Source organism: Tenrec ecaudatus, chromosome 7 (assembly GCF_050624435.1).
Source record: "Tenrec ecaudatus isolate mTenEca1 chromosome 7, mTenEca1.hap1, whole genome shotgun sequence".
In the NCBI taxonomy this organism is placed as follows: domain Eukaryota; kingdom Metazoa; phylum Chordata; class Mammalia; order Afrosoricida; family Tenrecidae; genus Tenrec; species Tenrec ecaudatus.
Genome location: NC_134536.1, coordinates 76179253 through 76203726, shown reverse-complemented (window position 1 = coordinate 76203726; position 24474 = coordinate 76179253). Strand labels below are relative to the sequence as shown.

The 24474-nt window shown below is 44.7% G+C and overlaps 1 protein-coding gene across 1 annotated transcript in view; it reads left to right on the top strand.

The window, feature by feature from the left end:
- KLHL32 (kelch like family member 32) overlaps nucleotides 1-24474 on the top strand; it is a 172833-nt gene that overhangs the window by 37510 nt on the left and 110849 nt on the right. The window contains exon 2 of the mRNA XM_075554015.1: nucleotides 11454-11561. Coding sequence (XP_075410130.1) covers nucleotides 11454-11561 — 108 coding nt within the window. The remainder of the gene's footprint in view (nucleotides 1-11453; nucleotides 11562-24474) is intronic.

Genomic DNA, 24474 nt, shown 5'->3' with positions numbered 1-24474 from the left:
GCAATCTTATTTGAGAAAGAATGAAGACAGCTGTAAATATAAAAAGAAAAACAAAAACCCTTCGCCAACCAACTGCCCCATTTAGACCATTAAGCTTCCCAAGTGGATGGAGCGGCTCTTGCATTTGCAGACAGAGGCTTTCGACAGGCCAGAACAACCCGAGTCACCATTCTTCCCTTTAATGGAAGGAAAAGGGGCTCCTGCCCTTCACTGAACGGTCTCATTAACTGAGATTGACTGCCCATTGTATGCGTGTGATACAGCCAAAATGCAATAAAGGATAATCACCATTAGCACTGAATTGAGCAAAAGAAAATCGTTGTTGATTCAGAAGTTAGCTAAAAATCTCAAATGCCTCCTGGCCACAATAAACATCACTATCTACAGAATGCTGAACATGTAGAAGGTACAGGGGGGCAGGCTGCATTGGCTTCAAACATGACGAGTTGCTTTCTTAAACTAGTCTGTTGACTCTTATTTAACTCGTTTAGTTCTGTCATAAAAGGCAAGGGTTGCATGTACATCAAACAATTCCATGATTTGACCCCAAAGACCATTTGGATTACTGGTACCATGGGAATTCATGGTACAGCTTGCCCGTGCCATTGTGGCTACAAAGGTGCACATGCTTTGTCTTATAAAAACATATTCCACCAACCTGAAAGTGCTTTAAAAAAAAAATCACTGGTCTGCCATTCAGCTTGCCTTTGAAGACGTAGTAGCATCTCTGTTGGCCACATTCATGGTATAATGTACCAACCTGAAATTGGCTGTGGCTCATCTTATGGCCCAAAGAAACTTAATTCACACGCTGTGTTTTTAGGACTCCATCTGTGCGCGAAGATGAGGAATAACACTACATAAATCCCCAACTCACCCTATGACAGGCGCTTGAAGCGGGTTGTATTCTCACAAACTGCCTTTTCCATTAGAAAGATTCGTGGTGGCGGCAACGCATGTGCAGCCATTAGTGAGCTGCGATGACTATAAATCCCAAGCTGGCCAAGGCTCTAAAGACAAAATATGAGAACGAATCAAAATTCTGCGCGACATTTCTGTCCCATGCTTTGGCAGACTGTTGTGGCTTCGTAAAAATACATTTCCATATGTTCTTACTTCCTTATAAATGTTTAGCTTTGAACTCATTTATGTTTCTGAAATGTTTAGCTTACAGTGGATACTCTTTACCATTCATTTTAGCGATAACTCCTATCCTGTATCTAAAATCCCTTCTGTCTAAAACATTCTTGTGGGCAACTAATTCCTACTGCTAATAGTGAAGCATAACTGCTAGACATCGTTCACAGATAGGTTTTTGAAGAGCATCTTAGTCGGCTTATTCATTCAGCTGTGCTTATGGCATTCAGGCCTCAAGGTCAGGGCTTCGCAGGGAGGAAGACATGAATTCTACTTAACAGAGTTGACAGTTTACTTTTTAAGATGTTTGATGTAAAAAAAATACCATTGATCCTACCACTTCCTTTGCTATCACAGGGGGTTATGTCCTTTCTTATGGGCTTTAGAAGTTTTCCGAAATCATTTCACAAGCATCCTAAAAACCTGGTGTCAGATGTTAAATCATTCCTAATTGTTGGTGGTATCCAATGAGACCTCTCTTATTAGAAGCACCCTGATGGCATTGGGGGTTAAGTGTTTGTCGACAGTCTACAAGGTCGGCAGTTCAAACCCACCACACTGTGGGAGGAAGATGAGACGTTCTGCTCATGTAAAGATCTACAGCCCCAGAAGCACTGCCAAGGCTACTGGGTGTGAATCAACTCCCTGGCAGTTGGTTTTTTTTGTTGTTATTTTGGGGGGGGGGGGGGTGATCTTAAATCCAAGGCCTAAAATGAATAGTTTCTTTTTTGTTTTGGTATTTTAAGTTCACAATTGTGTCCTTCAAAGTCATTGCAAACATTAAACTTGCAACTAAGCTTCTCCGGCAGTAGGATCCATGTGAGAGCAGGGGTTCCATTTTAATAAGAATGGTGGTGGTAGTTTCATGATGAGGCCAATCCTCATAGGAGGGATGCAGCCGTGTGTGATGATAGTGAGGCCTGTGGCCAGAGATAGCAGGAGCCCTCAGTGGTGCAGCGGTCACTCATTAGGTTGCTCACTGCGTGGTCAGCAGTTCAAAACCACAAAACACTCCACGAGAGAAAGGTGTATTCCTATAGAGAGATACAATCCCAGGAACCCAACAGGGCAGTTCTATTCTGCTCTAGAGGGTCGCTATGAGTCATAATAAACTCAATGAGAGTGAGGGGTTTTGTTTTTGTTTGTTTGTGTAGAGATAAGGGGCCTGAGACTCAGAGAGGTGAATGAATTGTCCAGAGTTGTATGTTTAAGGATTCACAGGACCAAGAAATTGTAGAACCAAGATTTGAATCAGATGTGTCTGCCTGTACTTCCCTGAACATTAAAAATAAAGTTTTAAAACAAGAGTTGTTTGAAATCCACGGGTAATACATGCTCATTGTAATGATCTGAACATTACTCATGTACCCAGAGAAAAGTAATAGTGTCCCTTTCCCTTCTCAAAGCACACCCTACGACCCAGTCAGTCCCCTTCCCTTCTCAAAGCACACCCTACGACACAGTCAGTCCCCTTCCATTCTCAAAGCACACCCTATGACCCTACGACCCAGTCAGTCCCCTTCCCTTCTCAAAGCACACCCTCCGACACAGTCAGTCCCCTTCCCTTCTCAAAGCACACCCTACGACCCAGTCAGTCCCCTTCCCTTCTCAAAGCACACCCTCCGACACAGTCAGTCCCCTTCCCTTCTCAAAGCACACCCTCCGACACAGTCAGTCCCCTTCCATTCTCAAAGCACACCCTATGACCCTACGACACAGTCAGTCCCCTTCCCTTCTCAAAGCACACCCTCCGACACAGTCAGTCCCCTTCCATTCTCAAAGCACACCCTATGACCCTACAACACAGTCAGTCCCCTTCCCTTCTCAAAGCACACCCTACGACCCAGTCAGTCCCCTTCCCTTCTCAAAGCACACCCTCCGACACAGTCAGTCCCCTTCCCTTCTCAAAGCACACCCTCCGACACAGTCAGTCCCCTTCCATTCTCAAAGCACACCCTATGACCCTACGACACAGTCAGTCCCCTTCCCTTCTCAAAGCACACCCTCCGACACAGTCAGTCCCCTTCCATTCTCAAAGCACACCCTATGACCCTACAACACAGTCAGTCCCCTTCCCTTCTCAAAGCACACCCTATGACCCTACGACACAGTCAGTCCCCTTCCCTTCTCAAAGCACACCCTATGACCCTACGACACAGTCAGTCCCCTTCCCTTCTCAAAGCACACCCTCCGACACAGTCAGTCTCCTTCCATTCTCAAAGCACACCCTCCGACACAGTCAGTCCCCTTCCCTTCTCAAAGCACACCCTATGACCCTACGACACAGTCAGTCCCCTTCCCTTCTCAAAGCACACCCTATGACCCTACGACACAGTCAGTCCCCTTCCCTTCTCAAAGCACACCCTATGACCCTACGACACAGTCAGTCCCCTTCCCTTCTCAAAGCACACCCTCCGACACAGTCAGTCTCCTTCCATTCTCAAAGCACACCCTCCGACACAGTCAGTCCCCTTCCCTTCTCAAAGCACACCCTATGACCCTACGACACAGTCAGTCCCCTTCCCTTCTCAAAGCACACCCTATGACCCTACGACACAGTCAGTCCCCTTCCCTTCTCAAAGCACACCCTCCAACACAGTCAGTCCCCTTCCATTCTCAAAGCACACCCTATGACCCTCCGACACAGTCAGTCCCCTTCCCTTCTCAAAGCACACCCTCCGACACAGTCAGTCCCCTTCCCTTCTCAAAGCACACCCTCTGACACAGTCAGTCCCCTTTCCTTCTGAAAGCACACCCTACGACACAGTCAGCTTGTGGGAGCTCCTTTGTTGCTTGTACAAACATGCGCCTAGGTATGTGTGCATTGTTGAAGGGATTATGTTATCTCTCCAACGCCAGCCAGCCAGGCTTCTATTTCAGTGGCAAACAGCCTGCTGTATGAGAGTCCATGTTCCATGCCAGTATTGCCCTGGTTGCTTTAGAAAGATCCCTAGGAAAACAGATTAAAAAAAAAAAGCTTCCTTGGCAACCTGTCCTGTTTTTTAACTTTTGCTCTTAGGAAGCTTTTCCATGTAATTAACCCGGATAATGCTTCTGCAATCTGAGCTCATTTCTGCCCTGCTCTGCACGTGGGGCTGTGGGAGAGCAGCTGCTCACCAGTGCAGTTCCCCTGGAAGAGCCAATGAGAGGGCTATGAAACACATTAACACCCAGAACACAAAGTGGACAGTCACCACAACTGGCCTGTTCCCCCTGGTTCTTTCTGGTTCTTATAAAAGGAGAGTTAAGAAACCTAGAAGCAAAGTCAGGATTATATAAGTTGAAAGATCGTTTTTATTGTGACCTGTGCTTTTTATCTATACAGAAGTACAATGCATTTAACTTTTTAAAAAGATTGCCTGCTTGCATTTTTTTTAAGTAATCTACAGCCATGTATGGTTTCCAGACAAACCATTAAACAATGCATCTCCCACCCATCAAGCCTTTAGATTAGGGTATATACAAAATACATTTCTTGCTATTTCATTGTTATAAGCAATATAACTTTTACTGTGAGCTTTTCCCATGGCAGACACAATACACATACGATGATACCATCTCCAAACACGTGTCTGAAGGGGGTACAATTATTAGCCATTTTTCAAATAAGGAGACTGGCTTCATTGCTTGCCCAAGGTCGGTTGCCAGTGTTCAAAAGCAGAAGTGCTTGACAACAATCTTACCTTTACTCTGTGCTCACCAAACCAAGGATTGTTGTTGCTGTTGTTCAGTGCAGCCCCAACCCATGGCGAGCCTATGCACAGCACAAAACACCGCACGATCCTGCACCGTCCCCACAGCTGTTCCTACGCCTGAGCCCATTGGTGCAGCCACTGTGTCGATCCATCTTGTCAAGGGATTTCCTCTTTTGTGCCGCCCCTCCTCTTTACCGAACACGATGCCCTTCTCCAGCGACTGGTCTCTCCTGACACTGTCCAAAGGATGTCAGAGGAAGTCTTGCCATTCTTGCCTCTCAGAAGCACTCTGGCCCTACATCTTCTGATACAGATAGGTTTCTCCTTTCAGCAGTCCATGGTATTTTCAATATTCTTCTCCAGCACCAAAACTGAAATGCATCCATTCTTCTGTAGTCTTCCTTTTTCAATGTCCAACTTTCACATGCATACGATGCAATGGAGAATACCATGGCTTAGGTCAGACACACCATAGTCCTTAAAGTAAAATCCTTGCTCTTCATCATTCTAAAGACATCTTGTGTCTGCCTCCATACGAATTCATCATAGCACCAAATAAAGATAAAATCCTTGACCCCTTCAACCTTTTCTCCATTTATCATGAAATTACCTCTATTGGTCCCATTGTGAGGATTTGGGCCTTCTTTACATTGAGTTGCAATCCATGCTGAGAGCTACAATCCTTTATCAGCAAGTGCTTCAAGTCCTCATTTTCAGCAAGCAAGGTTGTGTTAGCTGCATAGTGCAGGATGTTTAAAAGCCTTCTTCTAGCCCTGATGCCACACTCTTTTGCATAGAGTCCAGTTTCTCCGATGATTGCTCCGCGTACAGATTGAGTACGTATGGCTAGGTGATACAACCCTGAAGCGCACCATTCCTGATTGTGAATCATGCAGTTTTCCCCTGTTCTGTTCATACAACTGCCTGCTGATACATGTACAAGTTCCAAATGAAGTGTCCTGGATTGGGAAATCTTCTCATGGTTATCCACAGTTTATTCTGATCCAGATAGTCAAATGTCTTTGCGTGGTCAATGAAACCCAAATAGACATCTTTCTGGTAGTCTGCTTTGAGTCAAGATCCATCAGACCTCAGCAATGATATCCCTTGTTCCACATCTCTTTCTGAATCTGGCCTGAACTTCTGGCAGCTCCCTGACAATGTACTGCTGCAACATTGTTGGTTGATCTTAAGCAAAATTTTATTTGTGTGCAATATCAATGATATGACTATAGTTTGGGCGTTCTGTTGAGTCACCTTTCTTTGGAATGACACAAATATGGATCTCTTCCAGTCAGTTGGCTATGTAGCTGTCTTCCAAACTTCCTGGCTTAGATGAGTGCTTCCGGTGCTTCATCAGCTTGCTGAAGCAGTCAGTGGGGATTCTGTCAATTCCTGGAACCTTGTTTTTGACCAATGCATTCAGTACAGAACTTCTTCCTTCAGTTCCATTCGTGCTTTCTCACGTGCAACCTCCTGAAATGGTGGGCCGTCCACTAGTTCTTTTTCACCCAGTGATTCTGTGTTTTCTCTCCATGATTCCTGCATCATTCAATATTTTTTGCCTATAGAATCTTTCGAAGTTGCAATTCGAGGTTTAATTTTTGCAGGAGTTCTTTCATTTTCATGTTCTTTCCTTTTGGCTTTCTAAGTCTAGGTCCGTCCGTATTTTTAAAAATAATTTCTGGCTTTGTCTTCTTGAGCTGTCCTTTGAAATTTTCTTTTCAGGTCCTTGACATCACCCTTGCTTTTATTTGCTTTAGCGACTTTCTGATTCAGAGCCAGTTCAGAGTCTCCTCTGATATCCGCTGAGATCTTTTCTTTCTTTCGTGCCTTTGTAATGACCGTTTGCTGTCTTCATGAATGATGATCTTGATGTCCCCCCACAGCCCATCGGGGCTTCTGTCACTAGTGCTCAGTGCACCGAATCTGCTCTTGAAACGCTCCAAAAATTCAGGTGGGATAGACTCAAGTTTGTATTTTGACTCCTGTGGACTGGTTTTAATTTTCTTCCGCTTTATCCTGAACATATGAGCAATCAGTGACCTGTTCCGTGATAGGCCTCTGGTCTGGTTTTAGCTGCTGATACTGAGTTCTCCAAGATCTCTTCCCACAGATTTGGTCAATTTGATTTGTGTATTCCATCTGAAGAAGTCTTTTGTGTTGTTGAAAAAGGATATTTGCTCAGAACAAGTCTTTGGTTTTGCAAAATGCTATCATGCTATTTCCAGCATAATTTCTATCACCAAGACCATATTTGTCAACTATTGTTTCTTCCTCTTTATTTTCATCTTTTGCATTCTAGTCACCAATAATTATCAACACATATTGATTGCATGTTTGATCAATGTCTGATAGAATTTGTGGGTAGACAAGTGGAAGGTGAATTATGAGAGTGACGAGTGCAATGAATGTATAAGGGTGCTTTGCTCATTTGATGTATGTACAGATTGTGATAAGAGCCTTATGAGCCCCAATAAAAAGATTTTTAAAAAAATTAAAAAAAACTAAAGATTCTGGGGCTCTGCCCACCGAAGTCCCAACTCAAAGGCTGGAACAAGACAGAGATCTGAATTTATAACAAGCCCCTCCACTGATGATATATCTGATGAATTGCAACTTGTTAAAGGCTGATTTATTGAACCTTCATAGGTTGCTTAGCGTTGTATACAATGATGTAGCCAAGACATCTAAATCAGTGATTTAGTTTGATTATCAATTCTGCCAATATTGTCTGCTTAATTTATGACAGGAGAGATTAAGTCCTTTGTATAGACTGTTATTGGTGGAAGCCATCATCCTAATTTACTCTTTATTTGTGATAAATATTAAAGAACCTTCACCACTCAAAAAAAAAAAAGAATTTGTGGGTAGAATTCTTTGGTTGCTTCACCAGCAACTTTTGTGGTTGGTGCATAAATTTGAATAATAATTGTATTGATTAGATGTAATCCTGTCATAGATAGCATTGTACTTCATGATGGATTTTGCAAGATCCTTTCTGAAAGGAATGCCTCACCATTCTTCTTGATTGTGCTATTCCCATCATAGTAAATCTTACGATTTTCTGATGCCAAATGACCCATCCCAGTCCCTTTCACCTCACTAATAGCTAGGATATCAGTCTTCGTGTGTTCCATTTCATTTTTGACCATTTCTAATGTCCCCAAATTTGTACTTCACACATTCCTCATTCCCATCATTAGAAAACTACCCTGAGTACCCTGAGTTGAGCTCCCTCAGCACACGATGATCCCCCACTCCCACAGGCTTTATCTGACTCCCATCACCATGGTGGACGTCCCTCCAAGAAGCCATCTCCTCATCAGGCACATTTCGAGTGCCCTCAGACTGGAGGGGCCCAGCTGCCAGCAGTATCTCCATCAACATTCTGCTCCTTTGCTTAGACCTTCAGTACTTGAAAATGCTTCAACACTGTGCATAAGGTTCTCAGCAACTTCTTCCTCCGAAGTGGGAAACCAAGTCCTTCTTCATGGTCTTCACTGTTCTTAGGCTGGAGGCTCCACTGAAAGCTGTTTGCTTTGGGTGACCCTGCTGGCATTCGAAGTTCCAGCGACAGAGCTTCCAGCATCACAGCAACGCAGAAATCACCACGGCACGACAAACTGACAGACCAAGGATTAGGCAACGTGAAGTCCTGTGTTCTTAACCGGCCCCATGATACGGGAATTGCGGTGGCATCCATGAAAAGTGGACCAGTTTTCCAGATCTTCAGGTTCCTAATCTATCAGGTTGCCAACTTTTCTTAATTGGTTCATTTGACTTTCACAACTTCAAACTTCTAAAGGAATGTTGGGGGACGCTGGTGGCGCAGTGGGATAAGCTTGGGCTGATGACTGCCAGAGACGCAGTTTGAAACCACCAGCTGCTCCTTAGGAGAAAAATGAGGCTTTTCACTCCCAGAAACCCACATGTAGGGTCACTGTGAGTCAAACCAATGCAATGGCAGTGAGTTTTGTTTTTTAAAGGAAACTTTGATTTGGGTAACTGATGATAAAATAAATTTCTGAAAGCTAAATATATTTTGAACATTTGGTCTATAATATATCAAATTAAGTACAATTGCCTATCTTACATGCTGGAAGGAACCTTGTGGGTATAGAGCAGGTGTCCTCAAACTATGGCCCACGGGCCACATACAGTCCACCGAGGACATTTATCTGGCCCGCCGGTATTTTGCCCCTTTGGTTATTTTTACTTCAAAATAAGATATGTGCAGTGTGCATAAGAATTTATTCATAGTTTATTTTTTAAAACTATAGTCCGGCCCTCCAACGGGTCTGAGGGACGGTGAACTGGCCCCCTGTTTTAAAAATTTGAGGACCCATAGTGGTTGTTATGCGTTGGGCTGTGATTCATATGGTAGTTAGTTCAAAACCACCAGCAGCTCTTTGGGAGAAAGTCTGGGCTTTCTACTTCTATAAACAGTTACATTCTTGGAAAGCCACAGGGGGTTGCTATGGGTCAGCATTGACTCAATGGCAGTGAGTTTGGTTTTTGTTGTTTGCTAAATATTTCAGATACTTTTAATATTATTTATCTCCTTAAACTTTAAGCATTTAAAGTGCCCTTCAGAAAAATTCTCAAATGATGAGAGCACTAACTTTATGTTAAACCATTAAAATTTTATCTATAAATAAAATTAACAAATAAGTTCTGACTCATTATGTGTATTGGCTTAATGTTTTGTCTTTACTTATTTGGATTCTAATATCCACTGCAGTGACTACACAGAAACGCACAGACAAAATTTCATGATTAAGGGGTTTTATAAGGAATTTTAAAAGTTGTAATGCCAATGAAGAATGCTCAGGAGTGTTGATTACTAGGAGGTGTCACGAAGTTTCAGATCTGCTGATAAATGCCCCAAAGGGGCATACCATTCTGCTGTAAGCCCCAACTTGAAGGCATTCAATTCAAACTCCGTGGGTCAGCAAACCCAGCTCCCTAAATTAAGTGACAGAAGCACCCAACTCCAATAAGCCTCAGCCCTGAGGCACCCAGCCTCACTTCCATGGTCAGCAAGTCTAACTCCCCCAACTAACTGCCCAGGGAACCCCCCTCCACAGAGCAGCTTCCTACACCAAAGCCCTCGTCTTCATTGTGGGTCAGAAAGTCCATCAGTTCAATCTGTGTTCCGGCTCATGGTTCTGCTGCTGCTCCTCTGATCATATAGCTGTCATTGGACCCAGGAGGTTCTATGCAGGGGTCTCTCGTCCAGAGGTGGTAGCCCACTGTTGGCTCTTGCTGGTAATGAAACCCCTCCTCCTGCTTCTCAGAGACACCTTTTATATGCAGCAGGATGGCCTATAAGAGAATTAAGTTAGAAATTACTCACAGGTGAATCTTATCAGTATCTTCCCCTACTTCTTACCAGACCCCTGCAGAGAGAGGTGGTTTGGTGGGTGTAAGAGATTTGGGCTAGAAGAGCCGCGTTAGACCATTCACTGTCCCTGCATTATGAAAACTAAAATCCTTTCGGATTCGGTGAGATGGCATGAGTGTCTCCAGAGAGACTGACCGGTGGTGATGCGATCAATACCTCTCACTCCACACATGCTAATTTAAAATATAGCCTTCTGAGGGACCAAACAAAAGCATAGGCATTAATATTTAAAAACTATGAAAAGACCATTGGTATATTATCAAAAGGAAAATTTTAAATGCAAGAGTGTAGTATGAACTGAAATATTATCGTGTGAAAGTGGTTTTGCTTTTCTATTTATTTTGCTTCAGTGAAAATCACATTCTAGTATATTTCATCATAACCAGAATTGAATATTCTCTTTAGACCTGTTAAGTCAAAATGGTTACAACTTTTAACGTGGGTGTGTTTTGTTTGTTTTTGTACAACTATGCAGTTATGTAATTTGGTAACTTTTCACTTCATGTGTTGGTCATCCAGTGAAAGAGTTGATATTCGATGATTTGACTATTTGGAGAATTGATTTGTGGGTAACTTGATTTCCACTGTGTAACCTAGAGTAGTGGTTTATCAACCTGGGTGAGCATAAGTCTCCTGGCGTTGTGTTAAGTAGTGTTTTGCTAGGCTCTGTTCTCAGAGTTCCTGATCCACATGAAACTGTGGTTTCGCCTAGCTGACCCATTCCAGGCGGTGCTGAGGCTGGCAATGCAGGGACACTTTGAGAGCCGCTGCAGCAGACTGCATGTGTATCATTTCCCGTTGAGAGCAATGGGATTAGTCGCTGGGATGAGCACAGAAAAAGGCAAGACAACGTGAAGCAGAAACGGTGCTACTCGCCATGTCTGTCAAGTAGACAAGACTGTTCAGAATGGCTTCATGAGCTCCAGGATCCAGGGAATGCGTTCAGTGGGCCCGCACACTGTCCCCTCGGCGTGGTCGCGAGGATTAAATAAAACATGACTTCATGTGTGAGGTGCGCCCTGCTGTAACTGTGTAAACAGCAACATGATTCGCAGTCACTTGTGTGAAGGCGGCTTACTACAAGTGTTTCAAAAATCAATGTCAATTTTAACTTGTAAGCCTTTTGTTTCCTATTCTCTCCAGGATTTTGTCAAAGGCGCTCTTGCTTTTGAAATGTTATAAGCTCTTTCTCTTTGTGTCTCTTCCCATCTCAGGCAATGTTCAGTCTCTGTATGGTGGAAAGTGGAGCTGACGAGGTGAATTTGCACGGTGTGACCAGCCTTGGTTTAAAGCAGGCTCTGGAGTTTGCATACACAGGACAGGTACGGTATCAAAGATGACCTGAGGTGTGTCACATTATAATTGCCCCTAGGCTGAAAAATTTTCCTCCATGTAAAAGTGATGGTTATTTTTCTTATTATTCATTTCAAAGGTGATCATTTAAAACGCTCACATGCATCTAACTGTAACCGGTGTGATGGGAAAATAACTAAAGCAACTTGACTTAATAAAAGAAAAGAGATTTTGTTTTTAGAGCAGTTTTAGGTTTCCCCAAAAGTTGTGCAGTTTATTTTTAAGGTGACCCACCAAACACTGTATTTTAATCATAGCCCGGTGGCTTGTTGACACCATTGAAATTATCTACAGAACTGTCAGAGGGGACAGGTTTGCAAGATCATTTGAATTCTCATGGTTATCACCAAAGCTCAGTGACTCGAGCATGGCTTTAAAACCCCCAAAAGCCGTGCCTGGCACCCTGACATTGTGGTCCCCACACATCTTTCAGGGTCATGTCTTTGGCATTCAGACTAGACCCATACATACATATATCATCCCATGTCCAAAAAGGTAACTTAAGGTGGAACTAAGACCAAAATCTAGACCCAGAACTATGAAGACCACCCATGAGAACACAGGCAGCACTTGATGGGCCCTGTGGCAGGACATAGACACACTGTAAAACCAAACACAGGAAACACAGGCAGATGACGAAATAGATGACTAGAACCCACTAAAAAGAAGGCACTTGTGTGCATCAAAAGAGAACCTACAGAGTGGAGGAAAAAATTTTGGCAATGTGTTGTTTTAAGTGGTATGCTCTGTCTTATCTCTAGGTTCTACTATCCACTGCAATGGCTGCACATAACCCGCAGACAATATTCATGACGAAACAGTTTATTAAGGAATCCATAGATTGGAATGTAAATGAGAAATGCTCAGGATAGAATTGTTTATCAGGGCATGTTACAAATGATGCCCAAATGGCATACCACTCCTTCTGTGAGCCTCAACTCAGAGGCCTTCGGCAAGCCTAGCTGCCCCAATTAAGTGTCTCGAGGTATCCCACTCCCCAAGCCAGCATCCAGTCCCCAAGCACTCAGCTGTGGTTGCTCCAGGGGTTAGGGAACCCACCACTCTGTCCCATGCTCCTGCTGCTGCTCTGGTGGTATAGCCATCCTCTCGATCCAGGCGGTTCACAGGTGGGCAAGGATCTCAGGGTCCAGAGGATGTGCTCCACTCCTGGCTCCTGCTGGTACACAGATAACTCTTCTTACTTCCCAGAGGGCTCATTTTATACACAGTAGGATGGCATGCTGGTGAATCTTGTTGACAGTTACTCACAAGTTCCTCTTATCACCTCTTATCAATATCGTCCTCCACCTTCTTACCAGACTTGTAGGAAAAGGTTGGCGGGAGGTTAGAGACTGTGGCTAGAAAAGCCACTTTAGGTAACTCACTGCCCATGCAAATGATACAACGCACAAGGGACTCATCTCTAAAATCTACAGAAAACTGCAACACTTCATTAAGAAAGAGAGGAATAAAGCAAGGAGAGAATGGTCAAAGTACATGAACAGAGAGTTCACTAAGGATGGCCTCCAAATGGCCAACATGCATAACAAAATGCTCATGACCACTACCCATCCAGGAAATAAAATGAAAAACGATGGGATACCATGTTACACTGACAGTGATGGCAAAGTTAAGAAAAACACACAAACAGAAAATAACATACTAGAGAGGCTATGGAGAAATCAGAACCTTCATCCACTGCTGAGAGGCAGAAATATGTTCAAACACTGTGGACAATGGAATACTATGCATCTTTAGAAAACATTGACAAAACCACAAAGTACCTCAGGGCATAGAAGGACTTGCTGAGGACAATTAGCCAATCACAAAAGGGCAAATATTATATGAGACCACTAATATAAGGGGTGGGGGTTTGGAGAGATAAATACTCTCATACTAAAGGGAACAGACTTTGGAAGTTGCCGATCAGGGAGGACAAGCTAAGGGGGTGGGGCGGTGGGCCATAGTTGGGGGGAGGGGAGAGAAGGGGGACTAAAGCAGGACTTGGCTTCACAGAGGAGGTGGCATGGCACATGGGTTTTAAAGGCGGAAATTCTTCTTTCCACTAAATTTTCTTTAGAGGCTTATTAAAGTGACAATATTAATCCACTCCCCTGGATTTGTAGAGTTCAAGATATACATAGGAGGAGCTTCAAGAAGCTCGTAGAAGAATCTTCCTATTGCTTAAATCTATTTTTCCAGGAACTTTTTGGAGCCCTCTCCTAAGTCATAGTGTATCTGAGAACTCTGCCAGCTGGAATGATGGTAGTGAGGAGGAAGGGAAATAGAGCCATCACATGTTGGTAGTTACACGGGGGGAAAGAATGATGATGGATTGAAAACTCATCATCAAACCAGCTTAATGTCATGCCAAATGAAACTATTGGTCACAGAGTTGTCAAAACATAATCCCAGCAAGTAGATACATAATTTCCAGTCTATTTTTTGGTTTATGACTGTAACAATGATACCAGCTCCAAATGGTGTCATGCCTTTGCCCATCTCAACAATGAGATTGTTAACCCATAACCTGTGCTTCACGGGGGTGTGAGGGGATAAGGCCACTAGTTTTGGTTGTTAGATCGAGTTACTTAGTGTCTGGGTTTCACTGCATTCACAACTAAATGACATAAGCTAAGGGACAGACTACATGGGATATATTATGTTTACATCATTAATAAGCAAAAGAATAAATTCCTGTGAACGACTAGATTTTCAAACGTAACCGTTGAGACAATTCCTACCCATAATCACCCCATAGGACAGAGTAGAACTGCCCCATGGGCTTCCAAAGCTATGTATTTTTATAAGAATGGAAAGCCTCATCTTTCTCCCATACCTTGTAGTTTCTAACCATGACCTCTGGTTAGCCAGCCAACTCTTAACCCACAGTGCCACCACACGTATAAAAATAGAAATGCATCTCTATTGTTTTAATTGATTTCCTTAGGGAGATTCATTCTTGGTTTCTTTCACAGTGATGATCTATAGATCGAGAAACACACACACACAGACCCCAACCCAGTTGCCATTGAGTCAAAATTGCGGCTTATGATGAGTTCACGCGTGCCAGAGTAGAACAGTGCTCTACTAGTTTGATTGTTGTTTCCTGATGGGGAGGCGGGGCTTGAGCAGGGTAGGGAGTAGGTCACCAGGCCTTTCTTCCAAGGCACTTTTGGGTAGACTTGAACTTCCATCCTTTTAGATAGCAACCAAATGCTTTACCATTTGCACCACTTAGGGCCTCTCTCTTACATCATCATCCCCCTTGAAAGCAGCAGATAAGAAATTAAAGGACAATACTGCCTTGGGCACATTTTCTGCACAAGACCTCTTCAAAGGGGTGAAGATCAAGGGGGTCACTTTGAGCCCTAAGGTGGGCCCGACCCATGGCATGGGATTTTCCATGGCCTCCTATGCATGTGGTAGCTGGACAATGAATAAGGGAGACAGAAGGAAAGTAGATGCTTTGTTGGTGGTGAAGGGTGTTAAGGACACTGAGACTGTCTGAAGAACCAACAGAACCAACTCGGAACTGTTACCAGGAGAGAGAAGCTCCTGGGAAAGACTCTCCTGCGTAGTAAAGTCAGTGGACATGGGGAAGACTCTCAGTGAGGTGTGTCGACCCTCCACGTGCAGCAACAATGAGCTCAAACACAATAGCAATGGTGTTGTCTGGGTGCCTGGGGCACAAAGCGCCTTTGAAATGTGAACTGAAGGTGGCAGAAGGGGGAGAGGATTTTCGGAAGATGCGATAGCCTGTGTCCTCTTCCATAACAATCTTGGAAGCCCGATGGTGCAGGCTGACTCTGTACCACAGGGTTGTGATGACTCAGAGTCGACTGGATAGCGCTGGCTATACCTGTGTAAAACTCTCAGCCAAAACACTTGGTGCTTTCTGGGTTGTGCTGACTCATGAGCTCCTTCCGTGGGATTTACTGCCTGTGTTCTTTATAGAAGCATATTTGCATACCTACCTCCCACTGAAACACAAGATGGGTTTAAAATGCCAACCTTTACCTTAGTAGGTAAAACCAAACTATATGCACCAGTCACAGACTGGCACCTAGCATTGCCTGGGTACCCGTTCTTCTCATGAGCATCCACAATTGGGTGGCAGGCTGGTTGCACATGCCGTTAACTCATGTTTCCCGTTACTTCCTGTGGGGGCAGGTGGGGCTGACTTTTCATGGAGAACTTTGCAGGGCTAGAGCTCTGTGGCAGACATTTTATTTTTAAAAACAGCTCTGAGTCATAGTGTGGTCCCACTCTCCAGATAACAGTCCCAGGGAAGTGCAGTGATTGTCTGAGCTCTTTCTTCTAGTACATTTTGACCCAATTAGTCTCAATTCCAGTCAGTTGTTCCTTTTTTAATGTTCTGCGTCATTAAGAAAAGGTTACGTTGCATGTGTTGATTGAAAGAGGTTGGGAAAACTTCGAGACATTTTAGGGAGTGAAGCATTTCGATGGTTCTCTCTACCTGTGCTGCTCCAAACTCAGTCCGTGAAGGTTCTGAATGCCCGTGGGTGTGCTGTGTATGTGTTCGCTTTTTATGTAGAATGGCAGTTGATAGAATCTTTCTCAGACAGTATTTAAGGAAGGTTGGCTTCTAAAATACTCAGCCTGTTTTATACGAAATCATTTTCTCCTTTGAGACATGGGCACAAAGAATGGTATAAAAAATAAAATTCTAGCCCACTGGGGAGAAGCAAAATACTGTCTTCTTTCACTATGGAATGGAAATCAATATCAAGCCAAGTGCTTGGAATGTGGATCAGCCAGTAAGCCCATAATTCTTGGACTCTGTGATTGTTACTACTAGGGGCATATGCTGGTACATGGCCTTTAGTTGTGGTGCCTGTGTAGATTTGTGAAAAACCAGGGTTAGCATTAAATTTATCTAGATGTAGCTATTTCTCCTGACAGTTGATTATACGTTTAGTCAATTGTAGTAAGCATAGTATAAAATGTAAGTATTTTAAGTGTCTGAAAATCGTGGCTGTCTTTGGAGGAAAATTTGGGAGAACAGAGTGGGAGTGATGAATGAATGCTGCTAGGGGTAACGAGATGTGTGCGTGCTCCTCCTACACCCGACTCCACAGCTTAGCCTTCTGGAGATTGGCCCACAGACTTCATCCAGGAAATTTTAAAGGAAAAGCAAGCCTTTCTCCCAACTGCTAATACCTCAGTAGCAAGTGCACAGACTTTTCTTATCAAGAAGCAAACCCAGGGCTGCCCAAGTATACCCTCCTCCTTTGTCTTCGCCAGATAACATGCCCTACCTTGGGTCATGCTCTTCCTGGGAGACTTGAGCAAAGGCTGGGCCCATGGCAGCCCTCGGGGACATGGTTGCCCAGTCATGCACAGCAGTTGGGGCGATGGCGGAACAAGCGGTGTAGATACTGGAGTCAGACTGCCGTGCAGGTCACATTCCCCAGGTAGGCCTGGGAACTAGATCAGGAATAAACAAACAGTGTAACGAAAAGAGATGTGTCTAAGGAAACTCAAACTCTCATCTTCCCTCTACCAACCTGTTACCCTGGCTTCCCCTCACTCTCCTCCCTGCCCAAGTCTGGCTAGTGAATTCATCGTGTTTCAGACCTTCCTGAGTCGAAGCAGAGACGATGAGGAAGAAGAGGAGAATTCTGATGGAGATACTACTCCAAACTAGACCCCAAGTCAGTCTCCTAGGAATGGGCTGATACAGCTTGGAAACCCCGGTAGACAATGAGGAACAGGCAACACAGAAAGCATGTTATAAAGAGAAGAACCCTGCTCCGAAGGCTGAAGGCCTTCTCAGTACCAACGCCTTGAAATAAATAGAAGCAGGTCTCTGCTGAGGACTACAGTCAAGTGAGTGGTGTGAGCACTCCAGCTAGAATGCCAAGGGAAGTGGACTCTGCTGAATATCACACACACAGCACACACAGCAAGTGTGTAAACCTGTGTCCCAGAGAACTGGCCTTCTTTCGGTCCTATGGGGCCTGACAGGTTCCTATGGAAGGGTGGCCTGTATAGCCCCTTTGGTATTCCCCACCTGTAATTTTGGCAGCCAGGAACCAGCTCCATCCCATGGAGATGACTGCCTCCCACACGTTGCTACTCATGAGCTAACGACGACAGCCTTTCGCTCCCAACATGGAAGAACACGTTTCTTGTTACCCACCCTAACTCATGTATAACCACTGATGTCACTATTTTGAAGCCTATTGGAACAGTAGCAAAAGATGTTCACTCTGGTCAGTGAATATGTATATGTATCTACACATATAAACATACCTTCATATACAGATATATATGATGTGAGATATTTATGTGAAAACTGGACAACGAATAGGGAGACAATGAATAAAGAATTGGTGCACTTGAATTGTGGTGTTAACAAAGACTATTGAAAGAACCGCAGACTGCCAGAAGAACAAACAAGTATGTTTTGGAAGAAGTACATGCTGGTTTGACTCATACTAATCCTAAAGGACAGAGCGGAACTGCTCCCTCGTGTGTCCGAGGCTGCACTGTTAATGAAGCAGACCACTACATTGTGCTCCCATGGCGTGGCTGATGGCTTGGAAGCTGCTAACCTTTTTAGTTAGCAGCCTGAGCTTCTCCACAGCAGAACATTTTCTCCGGAGGTCTGAGCACAGAGCTGGCCGCAGAGTGGCAGAGGTCATCCTAACTGCTTCCCCTCGGACCTTCCCTCCAGGGATGAAAGGGCCCATTGACATGGAACAGTCGCCATCAAGTTTACTGAGAACTACCACGTGCTTGGGCTAAGTGGTAGCTCGGGGCACGGACTGAGAACTCCTTTCCTCAGCGCTTCTCGGGGAGCAGTGCTAAGACGGTGGTGGTGTAATTTCTCGTAGCTGCAGCAGCCTTCTGCACCGGCTGCAGCACCCACGGAGGCCTGCCAAGCCCGAGGTCCCGCAACACCTGCCCCGTGCCCCAGGCTCTGGGCTCGCAGTCTGGAAATGCACATTTTCAGAAAGATTCCTTTGAACTGAGCCGGGAGGGGCCCCCTCATTCTTTGCTTCCTTCACAGCTGTCAGAGCGGTGCCAGAGCCCATAGCTGGACTGTTGACAGCAAAGGTCTAGGAGGGAATGGGAGGGAGGAACTTCTGAATTTCAACAGTGAGTGATGATTTTTAGTTTGCTTTCTTGCCTCTTTTTGAATGCACCCCCCCCCCCATGCCCCAACTCTTAGAGGATCCCGACTTGTAAGGACCCTTTGGGACGTCATTAAGCTGCCCCTAGCATTCCCGAGGCTGTCTTTGCGGGAGCAGAGCATGCCAGGATTCTCCCGTGCGGCTGCTAGTGGCTCTGAGTCACTGTCAATGCTGTAACCATTGTACCAGCAGGGCTCATGATTTTGCAATGCTCTGTGTTATTTGCCTTTGGGGATATTTTTTTACTTCTATCGGTGTTTTAATCATCTTAAAGCAAGCAGGGTTGTCTGCTTCCTGCTTTGAGGTGAAGAAGCTGCATTCACATGTTTTTTTGGTTGTTGTTGTTTTTTTTTTTCGGGAACGTGTCGACCTACTTCATGGAAAAGAGCTTTCCCCATGGGAGGCCATTGCCAAGTAGAATTTGTATGACTTCCCAACATGCCGGAGAACTGTAATCCCTCATATGGTTTGCTGGCTAAAAGCAGTAGAGAAGAGGGGTTAGGAAACTAGCCATCGATGGTGAGAAAGTAAGAAAGGAGATTCTAGAAGTCTGGGATCTGACCCATGCCTGGAAACCGACTCTTCTCACCGGAGGACCCAAGAGCCACCTCCCGGGGGAAGGAAGGCCTGGGTCGGCCTCCTGGGGAGTGAAGCTCCACAGACCAAGTGAAGGCCTGTGGGAGGGCCTCCGACCCTGTCCATGGGGCAGGATCAGTTCTGACTGGTGCTGTCCAGCTTTGTACCGACCCAGTCTCCCTCGGTCAGCCTGTGCATGCCGGCTTTGCAGCATGACATGGCAGGGCAGCCTCTGGACTGACACCGATCAAATCCTTTGTTCAGCAGAGCAGAACTAAAAATGTCCCTGTGGCCGTATTTCTGAGCTGATAGAAAAACTGATCCTTGAGATTTTTTTTAAAAATATAACCCCTGATCTTTCCCTAACAATTTTTAAGTCATAGGCTTTCTGGGGAGACGAGGCCAGCGACGAGAAGTCTGAGAGCGCCAGGAGAAGTGACTGTATGGGGCGTTTGTTGTAGTGAGTGGCCCGAGGTTCAGGTGTGTGGATTGAACATCCTGCTAACACCTGGTGGCCCAGCCGATGGGGAAGAGCCAACGGGTAGTAGTGGGGCTTACGAGCTGTCAAAGGTTGAACATCAAAAATGGAGACAAACCCGATGACAGGAATCTAGCAGTCTCGGTTCTGGTAAGCATAATCACACTCTGAACACAATGACATGTTAGCTGAACTCAGCCCCGCACTTGGTGAAAGTGAAACGTGTTTTGAATAAGATGCAGGCCACATTTACCATTCCTTCTTGACGTAGGATCTGTGCTGGGAAGCCCAGCATGGGCCCAAGTGAGCTCATTGGCACAGAGTAAACTGTCTCTGGAGACCTAAGGACAGGGTTGACTATGAAGGCGGATGGGGCCCCTGTGTGTACTGAGCTCACCTTCTGTGTGTACAACTACATTCCACTGAGCCTCCTGCGGTGCCCCTCTGTCCCCTCCCCTCCCCCTTCCTAATATCTGTGTCCCCCTTCCTCCTCCCGAGTCTAGAGAATAGAAAGAGAAGTCTGTCTGTCTTTTTTTAAAAAATAATTTACTAGGGGCTCAAACAACTCTTATCACAATCCATGCATACATCCATTGTGTCCAGGACATTTGTACCTGTGTTGGCCTCATCTTTTCTCTTTTTCAATGTCCCTGCACTTTTCCAAGCACCATGTTTTCCAGGTACTGGTCTCTCTCTCTCTCTCTCTCTCTCTCTCTCTCTCTCTCTCTCTCTCTCTCTCTCTCTCTCTCTCTCTTTCTCTCTCTCTCTCAATTTTAATAAATCATTTTATTGGGGGCTCTTGCAACTCTTATAACAATCCATATATCAAATGTATCAAGCTCATTTGTACATGTGTTGTCATCATCATCCTTAAAACATTTTCGTTCTACTTTCTACTTGAGCCTTTGGTATCCACTCGTCTTTTTTCTCCTCCCTCGCCCCCCTCCCACCCATGTGAACCCTTGATAATTTAAAAATTATTTTCTTTTTTGTATTTTACACCATCCGCAGTCTCCCTTCACCCATGTTTCTCTTGTTCATCCTCCTTGGGAGGGGGGGCAGAAGGGGGTTGTATGTCGATCATTGAAATAGGTTCCCCCTATCTTCCCTTCTCCCTACCCTCATGGTATCCATACTCTAGTTGGTCCTGAGGGGGTTATCTGTCCTGCATTCTGTGTGTTGAGAGCTCTTATCTGTACCAGTGTGCATGTTCTGGTCTAGCCATATTTGTAAGGTGGAACTGGGTTGGGGAAGAAGCATTGAAGAACTAGAGGAATGTTGTGTGTTTCATTTCATTGGTGCTATGATGCACCCTGGCTGGTTTGTCCCTTCCTTGTGACCCTTCTGTGAAGGAGTGTCCATTTATCTACAGATGGGCTTTGGGTCTGCATTCCCACTCCCCTTGTTTGCATTGAAATGATTGGTTTTTTGGGGTCTTCTGATCCCTGATATCTGATCCCACTGACACCTCGTGATCACATGGGGTTGGTGTACTTCTTCCATGTGGGCTTTATTGCTTCTCTGCAGATGGCCTCTTGTTTAACTTCAAGTCTTTAAGACCCCAGATGCTATATCTTCTATTGGTCGGGCATCATCAGCTTTCTTCACCACATCAGCTTATGCATCCATTGTGTCTTTAATGAACGTGCTGGGAAGGTGAGCAACACAGAATGCTACGTTATTAGAACAAAGTGTTCTTGCATTGAGGGAGGACTTCAGTAGAGGCCCAATGTCCGTCTGCTTCCTTAATATTTAACGTATAAATATATACCTATATACTTATTGTTATATATTAGTATACTTACATATACACATACCTTTATTTATACCTCTATAAATGTATTTTGCCTCCTAGCTCTTTCCTCTATTTCCTTTTACTTTCCTCCTGTCCCACTGTCATGTTCCACCTTGATCTGGCACTCTATACTTCCTCTCGGCTACATTCCACTTGATCAAACCCCACCAGGCATTTTATACCTTTCTTGCCATCAAGTTTAGATCACTTGTTGTTCCCTTGTCCCTGGGTTTGTTGGCTAGCCCCTCCCTTTCCCCCCCCTCCTTTTTTCCCCTGTCCCCCCAGAACCCTCGGTTCATTGTTTTCTTCTCGGGATTGTTTATACTGCCTATCTTATATAGATAACCATGAAAACCCAAACCAAACAAAAAATAGCCTATGAATCATTCCAGGTCTGTCTGCTGACCCTTATGAATGTTTTCTGATTGAGTCTGATGCAGTGCCAAGCCCTGTCCCCAGAGTGAGAAGTCAATTTTCAGAATTCATTGGGGCTTTGTTGCTTTGCTCCCTTGCTGCTCTGTTTTGCTCCCTTCTTGTTACACCTAGTGTGTGTGTGTGTGTGTGTGTGTGTGTGTGTGTGTGTGTGTGTGTGTGTTGGGGTGGTGGTGGCGGCGGTTAGACTGTGCACAAGTCCTGCACTGTGTCTCTGGTGCTGCCTCCCACCCCTGCCCCATAGTGCTGTGGATCACTAAGGGGACGTCGTGTCGTGTGGTGATGCCAACCCTGTGGTGTTCTCTTATGCATTGGTTGCTCCGAGCAGGAATGCTGTCCTCAAAGCTTTCTATTCTAGAAAGAATAGTCTTTCATCTATGTTCTTGGTAATGACTTTGTTGCCAGTAGTGGACCAATAAACATTCAGTCCTGCTTTGGTGGACTTCCTCCCAAGTAAAAACCATTCCTATCCAGCAACGGCTAACGCAGGGTGGGTTTGGAAGCCTTCTGCCCTTGTTTCTGTTGAATGTTTCAGCAGGAAGTTGCCTTGCCAAAGTTTTCCAACACAAGGTGCACTCCTGAGCCTTTTATACTTCACGGTAGAAAGTGACTGCTAAGTAGGACCCTGTTTGGAATTGTTCCTAAGCAGTTCTTCTGGCCTGCAGAAGACTTAGGGACTTGATCTGAACCGGCTTGGATGTTGTCTTAATATACTAGTGCTCTTTGATATGAAGTTATCTCTTACCTACACGAGTCTCCCTGGATTTGTTTCTCTAGTGTACTTGGACTATCACAGAAAGAGATCTATATGGAAACAGCACCTTCCGAAGTGTATACACCTGGATAGAGAATAGGTCAAGAAACAAGAGCCTCACATTTTTAATTGTTTTGTTCATAGTTTCATTATTTTGAAGTAATACTTTAAAATTTATGTTTGCAAATACATTAGAGTGCAGATGGCACTCTGAGCCATTTCTAAGAGAAACGTATTAGAGTGCAGATGGCACTCTGAGCCATTTCTAAGAGAAACGTATTCCTTCCTTCAGACCCTCCCTCCAGTCTCCACTGGAGGAAAGCTAGCCATTTTATCAAGTACTGGGTCTAAGATAGTTCCTTTATTTTTACGCAAGGATGTAGTATCTTCATCGACTTTTAAAGTGTGTGGACTTGTTCTTTGTCTAGCTGAAGGGAACCGTGGCGTTATCCTGTTAGCTGAACAGCTCTTTCGAAAAGTTCATTTGGGAAAAATTGTTCACCTCAAGGAAGTCCCATATCGAAGAACCACCGTCTGGCTTGGTGGCCCCATACCTCTTCAGCCTCCTTCTAAAGTCACTATGATCCCGAAATGAAAGTCATAGAGGATATGATGTACCTGCACAGATTACCTTAAAAACGAACAGTTTCCCTCGCTGTGATGCAAAGGATAAGCTCAGTGGATGACCTCATATAATGCAATATCAGCAACAGAAACAGACCCACTGTGGGTAAGATGACCCTACAGGGCTCCCGAGACTGTAACTCTGTACAGGTGCAGATGGCATCACCTTCCTCCCGCGGAGCAGTGGGGAGGCAGGACAGCCACTTTTGCAGTTAGCAGGCCAGCACGCAATCCACGGCTCCGCCCGAGTTTCTCATAGCAAAGCCTACAGACTAAAAATATGGGACACAATTCTTCTAGAAAACAGCCCGCTCGCCAATATCTACACCCATAGGCAGAGTCACGGTGACTGGGACAGCTGTGTTCAAGTGCAGACTGATGCGAGCTGGTTGTGCTAGTGAATCAAATGGCTCAAGAGTGTGTGCTAGGTGTGAGAGGACTTTCCAAAATGGTGAGCGGTTCTTGGTGTTTACAGTTGTAGCATTCCAGGAACATTCAATGTAACATGACCCTAAATCAGTAAATAGCCAACTCTGTGTGTGTATTTGCAAACATAAATTTTAAAGTATTACTTCAAAATAATGAAACTATGAACAAAACAATTAAAAATGTGAGGCTCTTGTTTCTTGACCTATTCTCTATCCAGGTGTATACACTTCGGAAGGTGCTGTTTCCATATAGATCTCTTTCTGTGATAGTCCAAGTACACTAGAGAAACAAATCCAGGGAGACTCGTGTAGGTAAGAGATAACTTCATATCAAAGAGCACTAGTATATTAAGACAACATCCAAGCCGGTTCAGATCAAGTCCCTAAGTCCTATATTAGCCATTATGTCCAATACTAGCCCATAGGCTCATGCAGCACATGCAATGATTCCGAATGCGGGAAGATCACAGGCTAGTGGGTAGAAAGTCTTGTGGATCCAGTGGCAGTGGAAGCATCTCAATGCTGGTGTAAGCCTCCACCTGTCTCCTACAGCTCTCTGGGTGTCTCAGCAGCAGGAAAGGGAAGGTAAGGAGAGTGAGTCTGGCCTCCAGTGAGCTATTTATCTCTGTTGT